Here is a 22,603-nt window from a genome sequence, read left to right as displayed (position 1 = left end):
CTCGGCGCAGGGACCGAAGGCCCCGCAGCCAGCCGGTGTTGTTCCTTACCTGGGCGGATCACACGTAAGTCCCTCTTATCCAGCCACTCACAAGTCGCTGCAGTTTCCTTTTAACCTCGGCCAGCACCTCCTGTAAGGAAATGCAGTGCTCCATCCCAAAGGAAGTTGAAATATGTGGAATGCTTTCTAAAGGGAGTTGTCACTAACGGGAATGTGAAGCACAACAGCACCTGAATATTCTTAAGCAAATTAAAAGCTTGTAAAATACTAAAAGTCTTGTATAGAACAGTAAGCATCTCATTAACTTGACCACAGATATTTGAGAAATCTCTTCATCTTGATGAGCCTCTCCTTTGAACTGTAATAGTTTGCACATGATAGTCTTAGGAGAAAAAAAAAGAGTGTGTCATTGCTAGCAGATCTGAGAAAATCTGACTTTTATACTAAAACCAATGGAACTAATAATAGCTATTAGAATGGAATGCCTTTCCATCGTTGTCACACTGTTGTACAAGAGCAGGAATACTAAATTTCTGTTACTAATAGTAGCCTGCATTCCTGTATGGCTTTAATCTGAAGAGCTCAAGTTCTGGTGGTGGGGATAAGAATAGGGATATTTCAAATTAATTTCTGGAAAGTTAGACTGTTTAATCTGTAGCTAGACATCTACAGAAATTATTTTCAGAAGGGTCAAGATCAGTAACAGTTGTGCTTTCTTGTCTTTTCTACCACAAAAAAGTGTCATCTTTAAATGACACTCTGCGGGTCTAGCTGCCCAGATTTAGTTCCAAAAACTGTGTGTCCGAAATCTGAATTTGGGTGTTGATAGGTAAGGCAAGATTGTAAATGTTAGCTTTCTTATGTTTCCTTATTGTCCTAGAAAAGTTCTCAAGTTTTACCAATTCTGCACATTCATAGCTCCTGTTTGGTTAAGATTGCAATGTAAAAGCACATCCACCGTTGACAGTAATGCATGGCAGAGTCCAGATGTAAGGCCAACCAATTCTTTCCTTCACTCTCTCTCTTAATGATACCATTTCCCAAATATATTATGAGTAAGGTTCATTCAGCTGGATTTTACCCTCCTAGAAGTTAGTAGCCTGTCTAAAAATTAAGCAGCTAGGCTGGGTGAATTAGTTAAAGAGGCACCTAAAGAAGATGATTTGTACTATGTCTAGGTATCCGATCGGGTAGATAACCTGATGTGTATTTACGTGAATGCGGTTAGCTTTTTTCTTTGATTGACTGTAGAGGGAGCCGTAGCAGTTTGCTTGATTCAGATGCTTCCCGTGAAGTTTTCTCATTTTTAGGTGAGACGAGTACTACCTTCGGCGTACGAAACAAGCCTACGAAATTCATTACCGCAGGAAGACAGCATAACTTTAGTAGAAGGGGTATTAGCAGGAGTGAATTATGGGGGAAAAGTTAACTTCGAAGCAGCAAACATTCTGGAAGAAAGAAAACCTCTCTGCCTCGACTTTGCCTAGGTTGCCTACAGACCTTCTGGGACAGTGAGGAGCGTCGCTAGGCATATAAAGCTTTTTTTTAAAAAAAAAAAAAAGAAAACCAACACAAAACCAAAAATCATCGCCTCTTCTCTTTCTGTTTCGCCCCCGGGCGACCCAGGAGGACCGAAGCGAGTGGAGGCGACAAGATGCGGGCGGCGGCGGCGCTCTCAGTGGTGCTGATCCTGGGACTGGGGCTGCCGCCGGGAGCCCGGGCCTGCCCCCAGCCCTGCGCCTGCTACCTCCCCACTGAAGTGCACTGCACCTTCCGCTCCTTGGCAGCCGTGCCGGCCAGGATATCGAGACACGTGGAAAGGATCAATTTCGGGTGTGTATGGCCACCTGAAGCCAGGAGTTGCTCTGACTTTTATTTTGGTTTTATTATTTTTATTTTCTTTTCAAATAAACATTCGCTTTGTGGTGTCGATTCCTCTTGGCAAATAAGATGTGTGTGTAGTCTTTGGTAGCATACAAATATATATATATTGAATTAAACATACTATGGGATGTCTGCTAAATGTTGAATTTTATACGTGATCTTAAAAAAAATGTACTAGGAGTAAAATTCTGTAGTGTGGCTAGGTAGCATTTTGGAGAACAGTAAGATATAGCATATCTTAAGGCAATACAGTAAAAACAAAATTCTTCCATTAGCCTTTGGGGGTTTTCTGGTTTTTTGCTGTTTCTCATAGAATCATAGAATGGTTTGAGTTGGAAGGAATCTTTAAAGACCATCTAGTCCAACACCATTGCCCTGGGCAAAGACACGTCCCACTAGACCAGGTTGCTCAAAGCCCCATGAAGCCCGGCCTTGAACAATTCCAGGCATCCACAACTTCCTTGGGCAACATGTTCCAGTGTCACACCACCCTGATAATAAAGAACTTCTTCCTAAAGTCTAATCTATATCTACCCTGCTCTAGTTCAAAACCATTGCCACTTGTTCTACTGCTGCAGTCTCTCCCCGGCTTTCCTGTAGACCCCCTTCAGGTACTGGAAGACTGCTATAAGGTCTCCCCAGAGCATTCTCCAGGCTGAACAGCCTCAGCTCTCTCAGCCTGTCCTCATAGGAGAGATGCTCCAGCCCTTTGATAATCTTTGTGGCCTTTCTCACGACTCGCTCCAACAGGTCCCCTGCTTAAGTTGTGCTTAAGTTTCAAGGAACTTAAGTGCAATATAAACATATATCAACAATTTGGGGAGAGATTGCTCTGTCTCCAGCTCACTGTCCTCTGCCAGAGTACTGCCAACTCACATCTATCTGTCAACATGTGAGACAAGAAGGCAGAGACAGTGGGAAGTCTGCACATCACAAAAGTGCTTTGTAGGGTCATTATGTGATATGATATGGTGCAAGAGTCAGAGTCCTCTTCTGCCTGGTATCAGAGCTGCTTCACTACCTGGTATGAACTCACCTTGACCACCTCAGGGCCTGTAAGCTGCAACTAACCATGCATAGACTGGCAATAGGGGCCTTGATTTTTTTTTTCTCCTGAGTTAAAATTTCTATTCAGCAGCACTTTTGTCACTATAGTCTGAAAAGGACCTTGTACTCAGTAAATCTGTATTACTGTGATCTGTAATTTCATGCAATTTTTGAGAGAAAAATGCCTCCCTCTTGCTCCATGCTCAGAACCACACATCCTCACCATCAATTCTTCCCTGAACATTCTATAGCAAATTCTATTCCTAAATTGCTTTTGAAAATTGAATGTATGTTTCTAAGTTATTTAGATACTTTGGTTGCTATTTTAATAAAAGTACATTATTTGATACTGCTAGCATAAACTATATATGTAGGATACTATATATGTAGGAAGTATGGATTATTTTCCTAACTGGAAACAATTAAGAATTTTTTTTCTTAAGTTAATAGTTTTTTAGACAGACTGTTGTTGAAGTAAGAGATTTTAATGGGATGATTGCTGTAAGCCTAGTAGATCTGTAGTAGGACTAAAAATATCAAAACAAGAGTCTAAATTCTTAGAAAATTTGGAATATTTAGATAGATAACAAGATGAAGATCTAAAATTATTTCCTCCATATTGAGATTGTTTTAATTTCTCACTGTGTCTTCCCTTCCTTAGTAGAAAGTATTAAAAATTGGAAAAATCTTTAAAACTCTATGGTGAATTTAGAGAGTTCATGCCCAGATTAACTCATACATTTAATTTCATGTCTACATATGAAAACCACAGATGCAGAGCTAGACTGCCAAACTTAAGACTTCCATATTGGCATATAAAACCTAATTTATTTGGCCCAAGTGAAATTTAATTATTTTCAAAAAGTAAATTTTCTGTGTTCCTTCTCTAAAAGGAGTTTCTCAGCTCAAATTATAGAATTAGAAGGTCAATTCCTAGATCTTATGCAATTAGTTGATGTAGCCAATGACATGTTGTAACAGTAAGTGAAGCAAGCTGTGACTTCCTGCTTCTCGTGCAATTAGGGAGATACCAATTTTTAATGTCCTTTCTACAATCTTTATTCATTTATTGTTAGATGCTGTTTTGGCAATGCTGCAAGCCTGTCTAGTTTGCCAGGCTCCATAGCATCATTCATTGGCTACAAGCCATTAATTTATTACCATTCCATAAACTGAGCTGCATGGAAAAACATACTGACAACTATTAGAATTTAAATGTCTATTTATTACTTCTACTTCTAAATTATGGCTAAAGTGCCACAAATTGAGTTAAAAGAAATCTTAGTGTAAACATTAGCTAAGTGTACTTGGCCTTGTAAAAATGTTTCAGTAACTTCTGGCCCTTTGACAATGTATAAAGAACCCTCCAATTTTTCCTGAAAGTTGTTATACTAATTTTACATTTACAGTCCATGACAGTCAGTGCCTAAAATGTAACTGCACATGTGATTTTTTTCCAGGTTTAACAGTATACAGTCTATATACGAAAACTCCTTTGCAGGACTTACGAAACTGGAATTGCTCATGATACACGGAAATGACATTCAGAATATACCTAATGGTGCTTTGAAAGATCTCGTGTCTCTACAGGTAATGCTCAGGTCTTCATAATTAACTTCCATGAATAACAGGAGACAAGAGAAAAAGTGGTTTTTATAGTGCCTTGTTTAGGATTAAAATATAATTTTCCTCCCAGATAGAAGATCTGTTGTCTTTGCCTATGCCATACCTGATAAAGCCAACTAACAGCCAGTTGTATTCTCTCTCTTTGACCAGCACATCATTTCTGAGTGGTCCAAAGGATATTTCAGTGTGGGAGGAAAACATCTGCTTGCTTACTCTTCTGTTTGGATTTAGATTTTAAAAAAGTAAAAATCTCTTTTATTCTTTATTTTTCCCTAGGTTTTCAAAATTAGTTACAATAAATTGAAAGTCATAACTGGTCACACACTCCAAGGACTTTCAAGCTTAATGAGACTGCACATGGATCACAACAGAATCGAGTTTATTCATCCAAATGCTTTTAATGGATTAACTTCTCTGCGATTGGTCCACTTAGAAGGAAATTTGCTCCAGCAGCTTCACCCCAGCACATTTACAACATTTATGGTCCTTGATTATTTCAAACTGTCAACAGTAAGACATCTCTACCTATCTGAAAATGCCCTTAAGACCTTACCTGCAGGAATGTTTCAAGGAATGCCACTGCTGGAAAATCTTTATCTTCATGGGAATCCATGGGCTTGTGATTGTAGTTTAAAGTGGTTTCTTGAATGGAATGAGGTTTCTGGAGGTAAGAGCAAAAATACCATTGTTTCTTCAACTCAGTGTTAGATTTTTTTTCCTGTTCTATGTAGGGATAGTTTTGTTATTTCCTAAATATTAACACTTCCATAATGTCCACATGCACTATTATGTTCCGTTGCCATTCAATAAATGCATGCATTTTAAAAATAGTGTAAAAAGGAAGCAATTGAGTGTCACTACCTAAAAAATCTATGTTCGTTAACAAAGGATTTTTTTACATTCAAGATGGAAAAAGTGATTATGAAGTTTATAAATGGAAGGTTATAATTCGTTAGTGTGTTCTTTTGCACAGCAGTGCAGGATTGCACAGGATTGGCAACTGTCCTCAGCAAAAAAAGCTAGTGACTCTATGGTCTCATGGGAGGTGGGAGCATTGGATTTGAACTTGTTTGGCTAAGGAAGGAATGAAAAACAAGTTTCCACGTTCCTGGATAAGTCCTTTAACTTTGATGCTATTAAAGTTAAAGCAGTTATGTAATAATACGTCCTTTGTTTCTTCATTGACCACAACTTCCTTTTATGATAGAGTAAATCTATTTTAGGTATTCTCAGAGAAGACCTACAACTCTGCAGTTTTTTCCTAGAATAACTAGTCTATCTTCATTCAAGCTTAGATATAAGTATCACACTGCTTAGGCTGAAGCACTTCAGGTCATGTACAAAACCAAAATACTAGAAGCACACACAAAAATACCCCCAAACAGTTGTATAATGCCTCTGTATCAGGAATACACTAAATGAGGGGGGTTTGAGTGACAGTTTTTGATATCTCAGTTCACCAATGCCCTCTTTCACACCGCTTGCTATAGTAGGCCAGAGAGACTCATGTTACGCCAGAGCTGCTGCTAAAATATTAAGAAGGAGTTGTCATTTAATTGCAGCTGAAGATGTTTCAAATTAGTGCTGGAGTCACAAGGTTTATATAGTGATTTGGAGCATGTATGGTGGATGATGGTGGGTCCAGTTATCTTGGAATATGTAGTTCATCACTGTTTGGCACTTAGCTATAGGACACTTCTTTTAAGAGTGTCATACTTGAATGTGCAATGTAAGTGTTCTTGCCTGAACTGCTATTTGAGGCATCTAACTTTGATATACATTTTGCTAACTTATATTTTTATACTCTAATATACTCTCCTAGATCCAAATGAGTATATGTATTATATGTACATAAGGTGCACTGTAAGTTATAACATGAAATATTAGATGAACTTTCTTTCCTGGTGCAATGTTGGCTTGTTGGCATTGTTACTCAGTTAGACTCTCATTTTGTACTACAAAAGAAGTGATTATTGGAAAGAGAAAAGAATTTATCCATACTATTTTCGTGTATGCCAGATTTTGTATCTTTTTATTACTATAACACTAAATTCTTTGGGAATTCTGTCCAGATAGAGTTATTAAAGTTCTTCAAATGAGTGTGACCACTGCTAATTTGATTGTGGGCCAGTTCTGTGGTGAAGCATGCTTTTCTTATCTTTGAAACGTAATATTTTAATCTGCAAGTGATAAAGTGGTTCATTTAAATAATAAATTTGTAGGAATTTCTCAAGAAAATGATTTGTCAGACCAACAAAACATCTTTTGTTCAATTAAAAAAGAAAATGAAATTTTGCTATTCTTTTCCCCTTCTCCTAGCATTTTGCCTTATAACCCATTTATACATTGTTCATCCATTCAAAGATCCCTCACTCCTCAGGAGTGATCAGCATGACACCTATTCCTAGAATAACTGGAATACATTTTATTTACAGCATGTTTCCAAACTAAATATGTAAGGTTACATTTGTCATTCTAGTGAGCAGAACAATATAATAAAAATATTACTGTTATTTTGCAGACGAGTCATTCTGGCATTTATAGAAGAGAGAGTCAAGGCTATCATTTCCTGTATTAGTGCTCCTTCTCTGTTTTACTTTTTGTTTTATCATTACAGAGTTTACAGTTATTTCAGAGGTCAGGGAAGAAGTGACTTCTTTTTTTTTATTTTTTAATGCTGCTGATGAATAGTTTTTAAGTGCAGGAACTTGTCAGAATATTTTTGTACCTACAGTAGAATGTTTTTTGTGTTGCCAGTACTGTTATTAATGGAGAAAAATAAAAAGCTTCCTGGATTATTTAATGAGTAAGTCCAGCATTTCTAAGGTTGATGCTGCATTTTTGAAAGCTGAGAGAACCTAATCCTCTTCAGGTTAGATCTACAGGTCAGGTGGGTAGGCTGTCAATGTGGGGATGCAGACTTATCGATACCGCATAGATTTTTACTGATTTATAAAATGTTGCTCTGAACTCTTCAGTTTCTAGTAATTTTATTCAGAGGCAGTGTATCTAATTTTCAGAAAGATAAAGTATTCAATCCTCTCATTAAAGTCAGAATAAAATGTGGTTGGTTTGAGAATCAGGCGTCCATTCAACTGTGAAAACAAAGTGATACTGATTTAAAAGCCATGCCTTAAATGTCATAATGTACTTCTCGTGCAGTCCATTTCTCATTTACCTATCTTTTGGTTTACCCTTTTTTTCCTTTTTTTTTTCCTCAAAGGTGTTTTAAAATGCAAAAAGGACAAAGCCTATGAAGGAGGACAGCTCTGTCCGAAGTGCCACAGCCCGAAACAGCTGCAGAAAGAAGATATTCAAAACTTGAAAGATATTTCTTGTAGGAAACCTGTTATTCAGTCCTCACTGAGGCAGAATAGCAGCACTCAAGACGAAGAAGATGGTGACAGTTATGAACCCCCTCTGGAAGAGCTTCAGTCATCTCCATGGAACATTACTCTGAATATGACTGATGAGCACGGCAATGTAGTCCATCTGAATTGTGAAATCAAAAAACCAACAGGCTCTACTAAAATTCAGTGGAATCAAATCCCGACTCAGGAGATTGATATAAATGCTACAATTTCACTGGATTTTGAATGCCCAATGAATCGAGAAAACTATGAAAAACTATGGAAACTTACAGCTTATTACAGTGAAGTACCTGTCAAATTAGAGAGGGAACTTATGCTCAGCAAAGAGCCTAAAATAAGCTATCGGTACAGGCAAGGCTCAGATTATGATGCTCTTTACTACACAGGTGTAAAAGCTCAAATACTGGCTGAGCCTTCCTGGGTGATGCAACCTCTTATAAATATCCAATTAAACAGACGCCAGAGTACAGGGAAAAGAGTGGTGCTATCTTTTTTTACTGTGTTTTCTGAGACAATTAGTACCAAAGACACGAGGCAGCAGAGAAGTTGGGTAATGATAGAGCAAAACCAGAGCACAAGGATAGCGCAGAGTGTGGTGGAAGGGTCAGAGTGTCAGCTGAGCTGCAGTGTGAAAGCCTCTGAGAGCCCCTCGGTTCAGTGGCTCTTTCCAGATGGGACTAAGCTCCAGGCACCATTTAATCAGAAAGACAGTAGGTTTTCCATTCTCAGTAGCGGCCAGCTTATAATCAAAGCAGCGAGTTACACTGACAGTGGTTTGTACCATTGTGTTGCCCAAGTGAGAGATGATGTAGACATAATGGCCTACAGACTTGTCGTGCAGCCTCCAGCTATTCATGCAGCTGATTCAGATGTAGTGAGAATTGAAAGAAATGTTGGAGATCCAATAGTTTTGCCATGCAATGCACTTGCCATCCCAGAGCCACAGTTGAGCTGGATTCTTCCAAACAGCCAAGTGCTTCACGATTTATCAAACTCTTCTAAAGGATATCTGTTGGACAATGGTACTTTACTTATCCCAAAAAGCCATGTTAGTGATAGTGGCCATTACAGATGTGTGGCTGTCAATCCGCATGGATCAGATCAGTTCATTGTAAGGGTCACAGTAAATAAAATGGTGTCTGACAGGTCATTTAAAAGGATAAAACTAAAAAAGCGCCCAGGCTCAAGAAGTTTGTCAAAAACAAGAGGGCGAGTTATAGATGACGGAGAAGGATCAGGGGCAGGAGGTGCAGAGGAGTTCCCACGAAGAAAGAGTCACCTTAAAGACTGGGAAATATCCTTTAAACAAAAAAGTGACCAGGTGCCAGAGTCTCAAATTAAAAAGGTCAAGAAGGGCAGAAGGAAAATGAAAATCTGGAAAAGTACTGACAGGACCCAAGAGAGTAATGTTGCAGAAGGCCGGAGAGTATTTGAATCTCGAAGGAGAATTAATGTGGCAAGCAAGCAGATAAATCCACAGCATTGGGCTGACATTTTGGCGAAGGTCCGTGGGAAGAATCTTCCTAGAACAACAACAGCTACAGCCATTTCTTTAACAACTGCATTGCCATCAGTGATGCAGAAAACTACTCCAGTCTCTTATCCAGTAGCCAGCCCTCCGCCTTCAGAGACAGCACCTGATGTGGTAGATTCCTCTGCTGATGCATCACCTGTGAGTGAAGATGAGGCATTTTCAGTCACTGTTTCCGATAACACTAAAGCATTTTCAGTCCAGTCCATATTAACAAAGTCCGAAACTGAACCCTTCTCTGACCACAGGGCTTTAGAAACATCTGCAAGCATATACCCTGTAGAAATCACTGTATCGGGTCCATATTTGGCTTCTGTCTCTGCAACGGTACAATCCCAAGTCCAGCAGCATCGTGATGTCAGGACTGATGTTTCAGTTTTAGTCCAAGAAAATATCCATCCTCCCACTGAAGAACCTCCAACCCATCAAGTTGTGACAAACTTTCCTAATATTCAGAGCAGTTCATTCACAGTGGAAAATACAGATAGAACTATATCTTCTACATCAGAGGAAAATTCTGCTTTTGCTGAGCTACCACTTGATGCTACTGTCCTAGCTGAATCTCAGACTGAGGATCTTCACAGCATCTTGGAGACAAGTATGAAGTTCAATGAAGTGGACCCAATGAGTGTTGACAGCATAATTTTAACACCTTCTGTGTTGGCTGAGATCGTTCCAACTGTAGGCACTACTAGCATTTCTTCATCCATTTCTCCATTTGTTACAGAAAAGAGCAATGACTGGTTACATCAGCACAAAGAAGTATCCACAGGTCAGACAAAAATGGCAGACCTAAGTACAAGTTTTCCAGCTATCACACCCATCATGATTCAGAGTAAGGAAGAACCTGATACCCATAGGAATACAGTGACTCAGGAAAGCATGTCCAGCAGTTTTACAGAGAGTTTTCAAGGAGAAGAACATAGAGACCTGGCTACTCCAAAATCAGATCCTACATTCATTTTACACAGTACTAATGCTCTCCGTAAAACAGCAGAGGGGATAAAAAAAGCCACTTCCATCAGTAGATTGACCACTGTGGTCACGACAACAACTCCCTATAGAAAGACCATGCCTTCACTTGTTACTCAGCGTGCCAGAAAGAGGCCTTATGGGAGAAGGAGATTGAGGCCAAACAGAATCCGACAGAGACCAAAGCTTTTGCCCCCTGTTGTTTTAACCACGAAGGCCATGTCTGTCATTCCAAGGACATCTGGAGTTGAAGCTGTGACCAAACCTTCTGCAACTCTTGAAAGCCCTAATCTTAAAAACAGTGTCAAAGTACAGACTGAGGAAGAGGAGCATATGGAATTCACTCCTTCATTAGTTACTGATCCGGTCGTCTTAGAGAAAATTACCAAAACCAGAGAGGTGGTCACAACTTCCATCTTTAGGCCTACTGCTTCTCCACTTGAGTCAAAGCATGTGACAGTCTCTACTGCTCCTGAAACCTTGGCACTTCCAGTGACTGCACCTGTCACAATTTTATCACCATATGTTGTACATGACGCAGTTCCCACAAAAGAGTCAAGTGCACCTCTGAAACCAGAGCAAAGTGAAGTGCCAACATACTACTCATTAGACAATATATCCGAGGAGAGGGGCATTAAAGCAGATTCTAAAGCTATGGATAGCAGGGCAGAAAAATCAAGCGCAACAACTTCTCCTGAGCATGTGAAGACCTTGATCCTATCTACTACAGAATCTCAAGAAAAGCCTGTCCCATTTGACTCGGAAGTTGAAATAACCACTGGAACATTCCAGCTGATATATCCTACTATGACTGACTTAAGTATTCCTGTTGACACAGTGGAAGTTTTTAAGGACCTCTCCATTTCAAAGGAGCCATGGAAGCCCACAGTATCTTTAGGAACAACAGAAATAACTGAGCCACCTCAGCAACATGAGAGGATTAGTTTGTCCTCCTCCTTCAGCATAACAGAAGCTCAGCCTTTTCCACCTACAGAAACAAAGAAATCTGTTCCTTCCCAGACTCAGACAAAGCCATCTTCCTTGGATAAAAACGAATCTATGTCACATGTGTTCCATCATGATCGCACTTTGCAGGCAACTGAGAAGCCTCCAACTACATCCACTGCCTTTATTCCATTCATAAAACTTGCCACTCTTCCTCCTTCCATTTCAAGCACTTCACATCCTTCTCTTCATTATACCACTGAGGAAGGTAATGCCTTCAATCAAGAAAGGTCCCCAGAAGCAAAACAAATTGAAGCAGATGGGGACAAAATGGTTGTGAGATCAAAATGGAATGTACACCCTACTCCTTCCTCTAGCCAAAACAAGATTAGCATTCAATCAAAAGAGGAGCAGTTCAAGGATTTATATAGTAGAAAGTCAAACAACAGTTTACTGCTAAATCCAAACCTTCCACATCCACCCCCTGGAATGATACCAAGCCTAAGCCAAAGATTGCCTGCTGTGCCTCCAAAGCATGTTCCAGTAAGAGGCACAGTGAAGCCTCCATATATTGTAACACAAGGTTTATTTAGCTATTTTATAACACACCAGCCTCTTCACTACACAAACAAACCAGAGATAACAGCATATGCAGCACATACCATCGCAGACAAAAAATCTTTTGCCTCTCAGAGAGAAACAACTACCCCGACACAAGCCTCTCCATTTCACAAAACAAATCCATTCACTGCAAGCAAGTTTGGTAATCAGGCTCAGAACAGATACAATATTAATTCAAGATTTTTTGGAACTAACTATGTTCCAGATAACAGAGGCACAGCAGGGAGGCTACCAAGTCAAGGGATCCCCTATTATCCCAATTCCAGAATACCATTCCTTTTTAACAGAACCAGGATATTCCCTCCCTTAAGTATGAATCCTAAACCAGTGGTCCCTAGTCAACTAGTCCCAAAAGACGCAAGCGAGAAGAAGGTTGCTCAGGTCTCCCCTACTAGGATTACAGTGCAGAAAGCTGTAGCTATTCCGGTGCCTCCAGTGCCACATACCACAACCACTACATCACCACCACCAGCAATTTTGAAGATTACCCCTCCAGCCTTTGTCTCTCAACGCCCAGAACCACAGATAGCCACTACAATTCATCCTTTTAAAAATGTCCACCTTCATCATCAAAAAGTTCCATCTGTGCCTTATGTGGGAGGCATTACACCGCACAATTCAACTGTAATTCAATCTTCCACTAATTTCAGGATACATGGAGAAAGACCTAAAATTATCACAAAAGAGTCTCAGAGCATATCCATCCTTGCTGAGGCAGATGCTTTTATCCCTTGTGATGCAGTAGGGGAACCCAAGCCTTTTATTACTTGGACGAAAGTCTCTACAGGTAAGACAGAGTAAAATATGTTCTTCCACATGTTTTTAAGGGTGAAAATACTTAGGTTGTTGCATAGAAATGTAATGTGATTGCAGGAATAGTCCAAAACGCTGAAGAATGTTTCTATCTTTTTTAATCATTATAGATAAAGTGTGGCTAATTGCAACTAATCATTACAGGCAAAAATAATTTTGCAGTATTTCTTGTAGTAAAAGAAAACCTCTACCATTTAATGAGTTTATTTTTGCAAGAAGAAATAGCAGCCAACTCTGATTATTCACAGCAATTAGAATTTATGATGGCAAGACTTGTAACTGTTTCTTAACGTATTAGGTTGATGTGTGTGTCATCTTCATCAGCAAAAGGAAAAGAGAAATTACATAAAGATGTAAAAGGAAACCTAAAGCATACAGCCCTTAAAAGTTCCCACAATGTACATGCTTGCAAGGTAGTATCATTAGTTCTACAATAGAAACAGACTGATTTGAATTACAGAGAATGTTAGATGATGTCATATGATCCATCTGAAGTTGTAGTCATAGAATCACAGAATGTCAGGGGTTGGAAGGGATCTCAAAAGGCCATCTAGTTTGATCCTCCTGCCAGAGCAGGATCACCTAGAGTAGGTCACACAGGAACACATCCAGGTGGGTGTTGAATGTCTCCAGAGAAGGATACTCCACAACCTCCCTGGGCAGCCTGTGCCAGTGCTGTAGTCGGTGTTAAGTAAATCTAAAATCTAACATGTATATTTTAAACCCTTTGACTTTCCATTTCTCTCTTTCCTGGCACCTTCCCAGGAGCTCTAATGACAGCCAACACCAGGTTACAAAGGTTTGAAGTCTGGAAAAATGGTACCCTCCTTATCCGAAACATTCAGCTTCAGGATCGTGGACAGTATTTGTGCACAGCTCAGAACCTTCATGGCATAGATAAAATGATCGTTGTGCTCACAGTTGTAGCTCACCAGCCCAAAATTTTACTTTCCCGGTATCGAGATGTCACGGTCTATTTTGGAGAGACCATAGCAATGGAATGTCAAGCTAGTGGGATTCCGAGCCCACACATTTCATGGATTTTCCCAGATAGGAAGATTTTGCAGACAGTCACCACCAAAGAAAGCAGGATAATGCTTCATGAAAACCGAACCTTGTCTATCAAGCAAGCGACATTTTCAGACCGAGGAGTTTACAAATGCGTAGCAAGCAATGCTGCAGGAGCTGACAGCGTTGCAGTGAGACTGCACATCGCAGCCTTACCCCCAATCATTCAGCAGTGATAAGCAAGAGAACATTTCTTTGCCTCTTGGTAGCAGTATCAACATCCACTGCACTGCCAAGGCAGCACCTTCTCCCAGCATCCGGTGGGTGGTCCTTGATGGCATGCAAATCCGACCTTCGCAGTTCATCAACGGGAATTTATTTGTTTTTCCCAATGGAACTCTATATATTCGCAACGTCTCCCCCAAGGACAGCGGGACATATGAGTGCATTGCTGCTAACATGGTGGGAGCTGCCAGGAGAACAGTACAGCTCCATGTGAAGAGGCATGCAGCTAACGCTAAGATCACTGGGAGCTCTCCTCAGAGGACAGATGTAACGTATGGCAGCATCCTGCGTTTGGACTGTAGTGCTTCTGGTGACCCCTGGCCTCGGATATTATGGAGGCTGCCTTCCAAAAGGATGATTGATTTCCTACACAGGGAAATTACTATCTGAGGTGTCACAGCTAAATTTCAGCTTAGATGAACTTAGAGAAAAGACCATTTGTATCTGTATAGGTTTCATTCTTGACTTCTGTGTGTTTTGAATGAGGCCCCCAATCCTTAAGGAAGAATTTGAAATTATATCAAAGGAATAGCCAAGTCCTAATTTAGCGTTATTTTATTGTGAACAATAGCATCTTGAAAACTCAGCTTCAGTCCTAAACTCGGTTTAGGGTAAGCTGCCACTATTTGTTTAAGTAGTTAACTTCTTTAATAGTTTAATAGTTATCATTTTTGTTGACAAAAGACATATTTAGGTATCCTGCCGATAGCACAAAATGCAGTATTTATTTTATGCCTCATAGTGAGAGCCACAAAATACTGAAATTTTTCCATTTTTCTTCATGATCTTTAAATGACCTGGTTTTTCTAATACAGGTTATCTTTTGGAGGAGAGAAGTGGGACTACTGAGGAAAATAGTTTTGACCACAATACACCAATTCCATAGTGAAGCGGAAAGGAATAACAGCTTTTTAGCACATCGAAAATCTTTTTTCTCCCATATTTCAAAGCTTAGCAGCAATATTTTGATTCTTTGTAATTGTTCTAAAGGTTTGAAATGTTATACATTATGCTAGAGGAAGTTGCTCATCTTGGTTTGCTTTTAGCTGAGGACTCAAGTGCCTAACTCCATAGTTATGGTCCATATAGGTTTGTGTGGAGTATATCGTTCAGAGATCCTATATTTGAATGTTACAGAATACTGCACATGCAGTCAGAAATGTTCAAAATACTATCATTTGGTACTTAATGGTTGTCTAATGATCAAAACAACCATTGAAGTCGTTGAACGGAACAGAATTTCTTGGCTGCAGGTGAGTAGAATTATTTTTTTCCATTTCCTTTTTGGTAGTGATTACTTTGGACATTTCAGACCATCTAATTATCTAATATTAGCAATACTTCTCTCCCTTTTTTTGGTGTTGTCAGTTTGTCTTTTTTCCACAGGTTTCACTCAATAATTAATAACCTAAAATGATTTTGCAGCTCATATTATTTTCTTTCTTCTTTCTTTACAGTAGTTTGGAGAGTAGAATCAAAGTATTCAGCAATGGGACTTTGGTTGTCCATTCAGTTACAGATAAAGATGCAGGAGACTATTTGTGTGTGGCACGCAATAAGATCGGGGATGACTACGTGGTCCTCAAAGTGAATGTGATGATGAAACCAGCAAAAATAGAACATAAGAAGGAGAATAACCACAAAGTCAAGTATGGAGGGGACCTGAAAGTTGACTGTGTAGCCACAGGTCTGCCAAATCCTGAGATCTCCTGGGGTCTTCCAGATGGCAGCATGATCAATACCTTCATGCAGTCAGATGACAGCGGCAGCCGGACAAAGCGATACGTGGTCTTCAATAATGGAACCCTGTATTTCAATGACGTTGGGCTGAGAGAGGAAGGGGACTACACCTGCTATGCTGAGAACCAGATTGGGAAGGATGAGATGAAAGTGCGGGTCAAAGTAGTGGCTGAGCCTGCAACTATCAGGAACAAAACATATGTCATTATTAATGTACCCTATGGTGATGTTGTAACAGTAGCATGTGAAGCCAAAGGAGAACCCACTCCCAAAGTGACCTGGCTCTCCCCAACCAACAGGCCCATTCCTGCCCTGTCTGACAAATACCAGGTATATAGGGATGGTACCCTCCTCATCCAAAAGGCTCAAAGATCTGACAGTGGTAACTATACTTGCGTAGCACGGAACAGCGCTGGAGAAGATCGGAAAATCATCTGGATCCATGTAAACGTTCAGCCTCCCAGAATCAATGGTCATCTCAGTGCAATAACATCTGTGAGGGAGACTGCCATCAGGGATAGCCGGAAACTTATTGACTGCAAAGCTGAGGGCATCCCTGCTCCACGGGTCTTATGGGCTTTTCCAGAAGGAGTGATCCTGCCGGCTCCCTACTATGGCAACAGGATCACTGTGCATCGCAACGGCACGTTGGACATCAGAGGGGTGAGGCAGACAGATGCCGTGCAGCTCATATGCATTGGTCGGAACGAAGGAGGGGAAGCGAGACTGATTGTGCAGCTCCTCATCACAGACCTTGTGGAGAAACCTTCCTTCAGAGACCCTGTCAATGAAAGGATCACTGCCATTGCTGGGCACAGCATCAATCTGAACTGCTCAGTCCAGGGGAACCCCAAGCCCAGCACAAGCTGGATCCTTCCCAATGGCACTGAAGTGCTGAGCAGCAGCCGTCTGCACAGGTTTTACCATAAGAGGGACGGGATCTTACACATCAGCAACCTCTCTGCCGGGGATGCTGGGACTTACCGTTGTACAGCCAGAAACCCAGGAGGTTACGTGGAACGAGTAGTCTCCCTGAAGGTGGGACTGAGGCCAGAAATCAGCAACCAGTACAACAACCTGGTGAGCATCATCAACGGAGAAACTCTGCAGCTCCATTGCATCACGCAGCCAAACCAGCGGGCGCAGATCTCCTGGACACTGCCCAATGGGATGGTTCTGGATGCCCCTCAAGCTGTGGGTCGCTTTTCCCTGATGGAGAACGGCTCACTGACAGTGCGTGAGGCTTCCGTATTTGACAGGGGCACTTACCTGTGCAAGGTGTCGACAGACTATGGCACTTCTCTCATGAGTGTGCCTGTCATTGTGATAGCCTATCCTCCTCGGATCACCAGTGAGCCAGCACCCGTCATTTATGCCAGGCCTGGAAATTCAGTAAAACTGAACTGCATGGCCATTGGGATTCCTAAAGCAGAAATAACGTGGGAGCTTCCAGACAAATCGCATCTGACAACAGGAGCTCAATCCCGTCTGTATGGAAACAAATTCCTCCACCCTCAGGGGTCATTAGTCATCCAACAGTCTACTCAAAGGGATGCGGGCTTCTATAAATGCACTGCTAAAAATATACTAGGCAGTGATTCGAAAACGACCTACATACACATATTCTAACACTTAAAACAAATGCCTTTGGCTGGATACCAGTGTTAGAAGTCACTGCCAAGCGAGTGCAACAAGGAAAGTACTGCTTGCAATAAAGCTGGGAAGGCTGAGGACAGGAAAAAAAGGAATTAATCCTATTTTCATGTGAAGCGCATTGCTTTTGTACTTGATGTGGTAGTCCCTGCGATAAATAGAGGCAGTAGATGCTGAAACTGACGAGACTAACACATTGGAAAAGGTCTTTAAATTGTTAAGACAGTGTAGTTTTTCATGCTATCCAATAGCATCTGAGACCTAAAGTACTCTGTTCTTGTCAATAGTCCAAAGCTTTTCCTTGTTCTAATAAGCACCTTAAAAGTACCAAAGAAGTATTAACTGTTAAATGATCTGCAGTGATAGAAGTGCTTTAGTAAAACATAATTTTCTTTATACCCTGCAGTGCTTTTACATAATCTAGCCCTATAGAATATGATTACTAACCTTTCTGTTCATTCTCCTATCAGCTCTTCAGAATCAAAGACTAACGTAGCAAATAAGAGTGATCTATTTTAATAAAAATACATGCAGACATTAGTTACCTTAAGATATGAACAAACCGTTTCCAGCTACTAAGGATGATACAGTCAAATCATTCATTATATATTTTATATATATTTTTAAATCAGACTATGAGACTAGAAAGAGTAACAGTGATCTTGGTCTCATTTTATAAATTATTGGTCTTTACAAGACTCTGATACATTACAGTGTTTTATAATATTAAGGTCAATATACTGTACGTTTTATAATAAAAAATATTTTCAAAAAAAGAAGTATTCACTGTGGTTTTCATTTTGTTTTGAGAAAATAGGGAACTCCAAACAGTGAGAATAAGAAGTCAAAAAAACAGAAGTCATGTAATGTTATACATTTTTTTATCTTTCCAAATGTGATTTCCTAATGAAAACTTAATGCTTCTGTTATGTATATTTCAAGATACATTTAAAATTTAAGTACTTTTTATGTAAGCAAAGATGGTTTGCTGGATAGTGTACATAATTTCAATACGATTTATCAGTTATGCCATAGAGATAATTGCTACAAGGTGCTGAATATGCCCATGTTTCAACAAAGCACTCTAATCAGAATTTGCTAATGTTACCTCATATTTAAAACATAATGAGATATTCCTGAAGTCTTAAAGTTTTGATTGTTCATAAAACTTCTACTCATATTTTAGAATATCATGAGAATAAAAAAATATTTTCTCATGATAAAATCATGGGAGAAGGTAATGGAAAATGTTATTCTAATCTTTACATTTTGTAAAAACTGTAAACAAAGATTTCGTCATGCCACAAATTTTTCTAGTTTAGGAAAATAGTGAACTGTTGCAAAATGCTTATTTATCATCATGGTAAAGAGAACTGAGCTACTTGAAGTAAAAAGTATTTTATTAGAGCAAAGATATTGAATTAGATCACAAGGATTTACTGAAGATACAAGAGGCATAATTTATGTGATAGAATATTTCATAAACCTGAATTTTTAAAAAGTCGGTTCAGGTTTGCACACAGTCATTTATTAAAGTTTCAGCTATATTACTGGACTTATTAAATAGCATTTAATTATCTCTTAGTTTCCCTTTTATTGTTTAAGCTCTTGAGTCCTAAATCAGAAAATCAGTGCTCAAGGTGAAGCATGTCTCTAAATTAATTTGACAGGGATGTAGCTGCTTGTGAGAGTAGTTAATGAAGAAATGACCAAGTATTCAAGATTTTTAACTAGATTGTTCATGTGGTCTTCACATCTGGCTATTTACCTTGAACATGTCACAAATTAAATATGTCTTTAGTTCCTTTACTTGATTTTAGCACTTGATTTTTGTAGTAGTTCTTGGAAAATGTTAACAGATTTTTTAATAATAAAACATCTTTTAAAAGAGTCTGAAGTGAGCATTTTAGCATTGGAGTAGGAGTCAAGCACCTTTATTCATTTGTTTGTCCAGTCTTCAGTTAATACTTACGTGAATATAGAGATATTCTTGGATGCTAAATGTGTATCTCCATTAAGCAGGGGTGGATGTGTGTCTGGGTGTGTGTCTGGGTGTGTCTGTGTTTGTGTCTGTGTGTGCCTGTTTCTGTGTGTGTGTCTGTGTGTCTGTGACTGTATGTCTGTGTAAGGGAGGAAAACAGAATCCAAAATCAAACATTTGATATCTTGTGATCAAACAAAGCATCTGATAATGTTTTAAGCGTCAATGCAGAATTTCCACTGCTGCCAATGGAAGCTTTGGAGGCATAAGAAATGAAAGATTTGGCTCAAGACTTTTCTTCATTCAAGTCAATACTTGCATGATTGCAAAATTCCCTCAAAATTGGACTTAAGATTTTTTTTTGTACTATTATTTCTATGAAGTTTGGGTTTACCCCTTTTATGAAAGCATACGCCCAATGCTTAACAAATATCATATGAACACTTTTTACACTCAAGCACTGTTTGGCCATATGTCCTGTCATATTCTTTCTCTGCTGAGATACCAGTTTTCCACGATATCCATCTTGACTTCCTTTTGTAGAAATAAAGAAGTTCACAGAGGAAACCAAGTTTGTTCCAGGATTACTATTCTGAGGCCTTAATCTACATGTCACTCCCCATGTTGAATCAACTATCAAATGAAGGCAGTCATAGGACACCAAATTTAAATCATAACTGCTTTATGTCCATATAATTATTTGTGAGTTGTGTTAAATAAATCAATGACAAATTTGCATTACTGTGAGGACACAACACTTCATTAATTATTTTTTCTTCAGAATTATTCATTCATCTTTCAGACCAAGCAGGAGCCATGCATTGAAAGACAACAGAGCTTGTTTCTTTTCTGACTTTGGAAGGTACTGGGAGATGAAGTGCTTGCTCTTGCTTTGAGAAGGCTTCACAATTTGTACTTGGTCAATCAAAGCAGGTTCTGGATAGTTTCCATGGAAAGGAAAACTTGCCATGCCTTGCTTTTTGCTTTGAAAATGAGGAAAAAAGATTTGACAACTTTTTTGGAGTAGAGTAACAAGATGTCTCATTAGAACTGCATAGATTGCAAATGATTGGAGTTGTATATACATTTTGTATTTTGGTCTTCACAAAAGGAGGTTCACTGTAACCATATCCCTAACACAATTAACAACTAATAACAACAATGGAGGTAGGAATACAGTCCAGAAAAGTAAAAAACAGGGAATTAAATAGGGCATGTCATCAAGATCTGATAAAATCACTAAAACACTAGCCAATTCACTTACACATTTTAGTGATTATCTTCAAAAGCTCGTGAAGACCAATTGAAGTAAAAAAGTACTGAAAAAATGCTAAAGCTGTAGTTGAGGAAATGTAAAACAGCCAAACTCTGGTATCAAGAGAGGTACATTGTTTAATTCATTACTAAACAATCAGTCTAAGAGCATCTGTAGAATAACAGTGATAAGAAGCATCTGCCCTGGAAATTTCCGCAACAAATCGTGATAGCAAACTAATTACCTTCTCACAATAGTAATTAGTATATGAAGAGAGAATTGGTATGATGTATCTTACTTGAGCAGAATTTTTTACGTGGTCATATGTGATGTTCTCGTCTCCAAACTAAAGAAATGGGATTTATCTATTTTAAAGTGGGAGAATAGATGTTCTCAAAACAGTTGTTAAAGATAAGTCATGAGTAACTGGCTATCTAAGTGAGGACATGTCAACCAACTCTAGCTTAGGTATGGTACCTTTCCACATGTTCAGTAATGGCTATCACATATAGAGAATACACTTTGAAAATATATGAGTAATATGAAGCTGAAAGAGATTAAACCACATAGGACCAAACTGCAGTTCATAGTGATCATTCTAGATTGGTGAATGATTAGAAATTTAAAAATAAAAAGTAATCAGTGAATATAAATGCAAGAATTACATTCAAAAGGAAGAGATTGAATACAAATACAGCAATAAGTGAAGTAGCAATTGTACAAGTTAACAATATTATGCCATTTCAAACAAGATATTGTTGCTTTGAAATCTCTTCATGTGGGCTGTGTGAAACAAAATAATGGAGATAATTGAGATAATTACTCTCTTTGCAGCCAGGCCCAAATAGAAAGAAATTGGAAAGAATCCAAGAAGGTATTTTAGGAAAGATAGCTTACAAGGATAAGTTGAAATATGATGTTTGCTTTGCCTAAGAAAAAAAAGTCTGTGTATTAAATACAATAATTAATCAAATGCGTAGGAAGTCCTCATAGAGACACTGGTCTGTTGTTTTTCAGGTTCACTGAGGTTAGTATGAGAAATAATAGTGCTAACTTCAAGCAAGGTCTAGACTAGATACCAAGAAAATTTGGTAAGGACAGTTGAACAATATATTATTTTTCTTGAGAACACTTTGAATTTCCCAGTTTTGGAGACACTTAAAAACTGTTTAGTCTGACAACTGTCACAAGTAGTCAAGATCCTCGTTCAAAAAAACTGAAAAACCTTGAGACCCTTCAACGTCCTCATGTGTTGCCTGATCTAGTTGAGAGGTGGCATCCTTGGCTACAGGGAGACTGGATTAAAATGATCTCTAAGGTCCCTTCCAGCCTAGGCCATTCTATGATTCTATGATTCCTATATTTCCTAGATTTTGCTAGAACTATGATACATACTAATTCTGTACAGTGGTAAAAGATTTGTTTGCTAATTTTAGTCTACACTTGTGATTTCTATCTATGTAATCTTCATTATAATCTGTGAGAGATTCTTAACTGTTTTGTGCATGACAGATATGGACACTTGACAAATATGGGCACATGACAAATATGTCCACTATGACCACATTTTTATGGTGGGAATTTCATGGGGGGATTTCTAGGAGCAGCTGTGTCACAGGATTTCTTTATCTTTCAAGTGCTTTAGTTTACAAAGGCGTCTCACACTAGACGATTCACAGAGCTGCACAGAGCAGAAAAAAAACCTGCAAGAAACTCAGCTGTTTATTTCACCCAACCTTAAGTTTATTTATCCATATGTTTTAAAATAAATATTCACCATCTTACAGTGTAGCCAGCTAATATGAAAATATGATAAAAGCTGTACAAGCGTATGTATAGCTTATACTCTCATGCCCTCTCTTTTATTGTTT

General features: G+C 39.0%; 1 protein-coding gene across 1 annotated transcript; it reads left to right on the top strand.

Annotated features, from left to right (window-relative positions):
• Window positions 1–1,666: 1,666 nt before the first annotated feature.
• Window positions 1,667–18,259, top strand: LOC104271543 (matrix-remodeling-associated protein 5-like). The gene is given in 7 exon segments (XM_009866237.1): window positions 1,667–1,833; window positions 4,392–4,521; window positions 4,834–5,224; window positions 7,781–12,784; window positions 13,576–14,051; window positions 14,053–14,473; window positions 15,557–18,259. Coding segments are annotated over 6 exon segments (8,274 nt in total). The 5' UTR covers window positions 1,667–1,833; window positions 4,392–4,455; the 3' UTR covers window positions 17,473–18,259.
• The last annotated feature ends 4,344 nt before the right edge of the window (window positions 18,260–22,603 follow it).

The sequence above is a fragment of the Apaloderma vittatum genome, unplaced genomic scaffold, assembly GCF_000703405.1.
Source record: "Apaloderma vittatum isolate BGI_N311 unplaced genomic scaffold, ASM70340v1 scaffold7343, whole genome shotgun sequence".
In the NCBI taxonomy this organism is placed as follows: Eukaryota; Metazoa; Chordata; class Aves; order Trogoniformes; family Trogonidae; genus Apaloderma; species Apaloderma vittatum.
The sequence above is the reverse complement of the archived record's forward strand: the minus strand, read 5'-3'. Positions and strand labels throughout refer to the sequence as shown.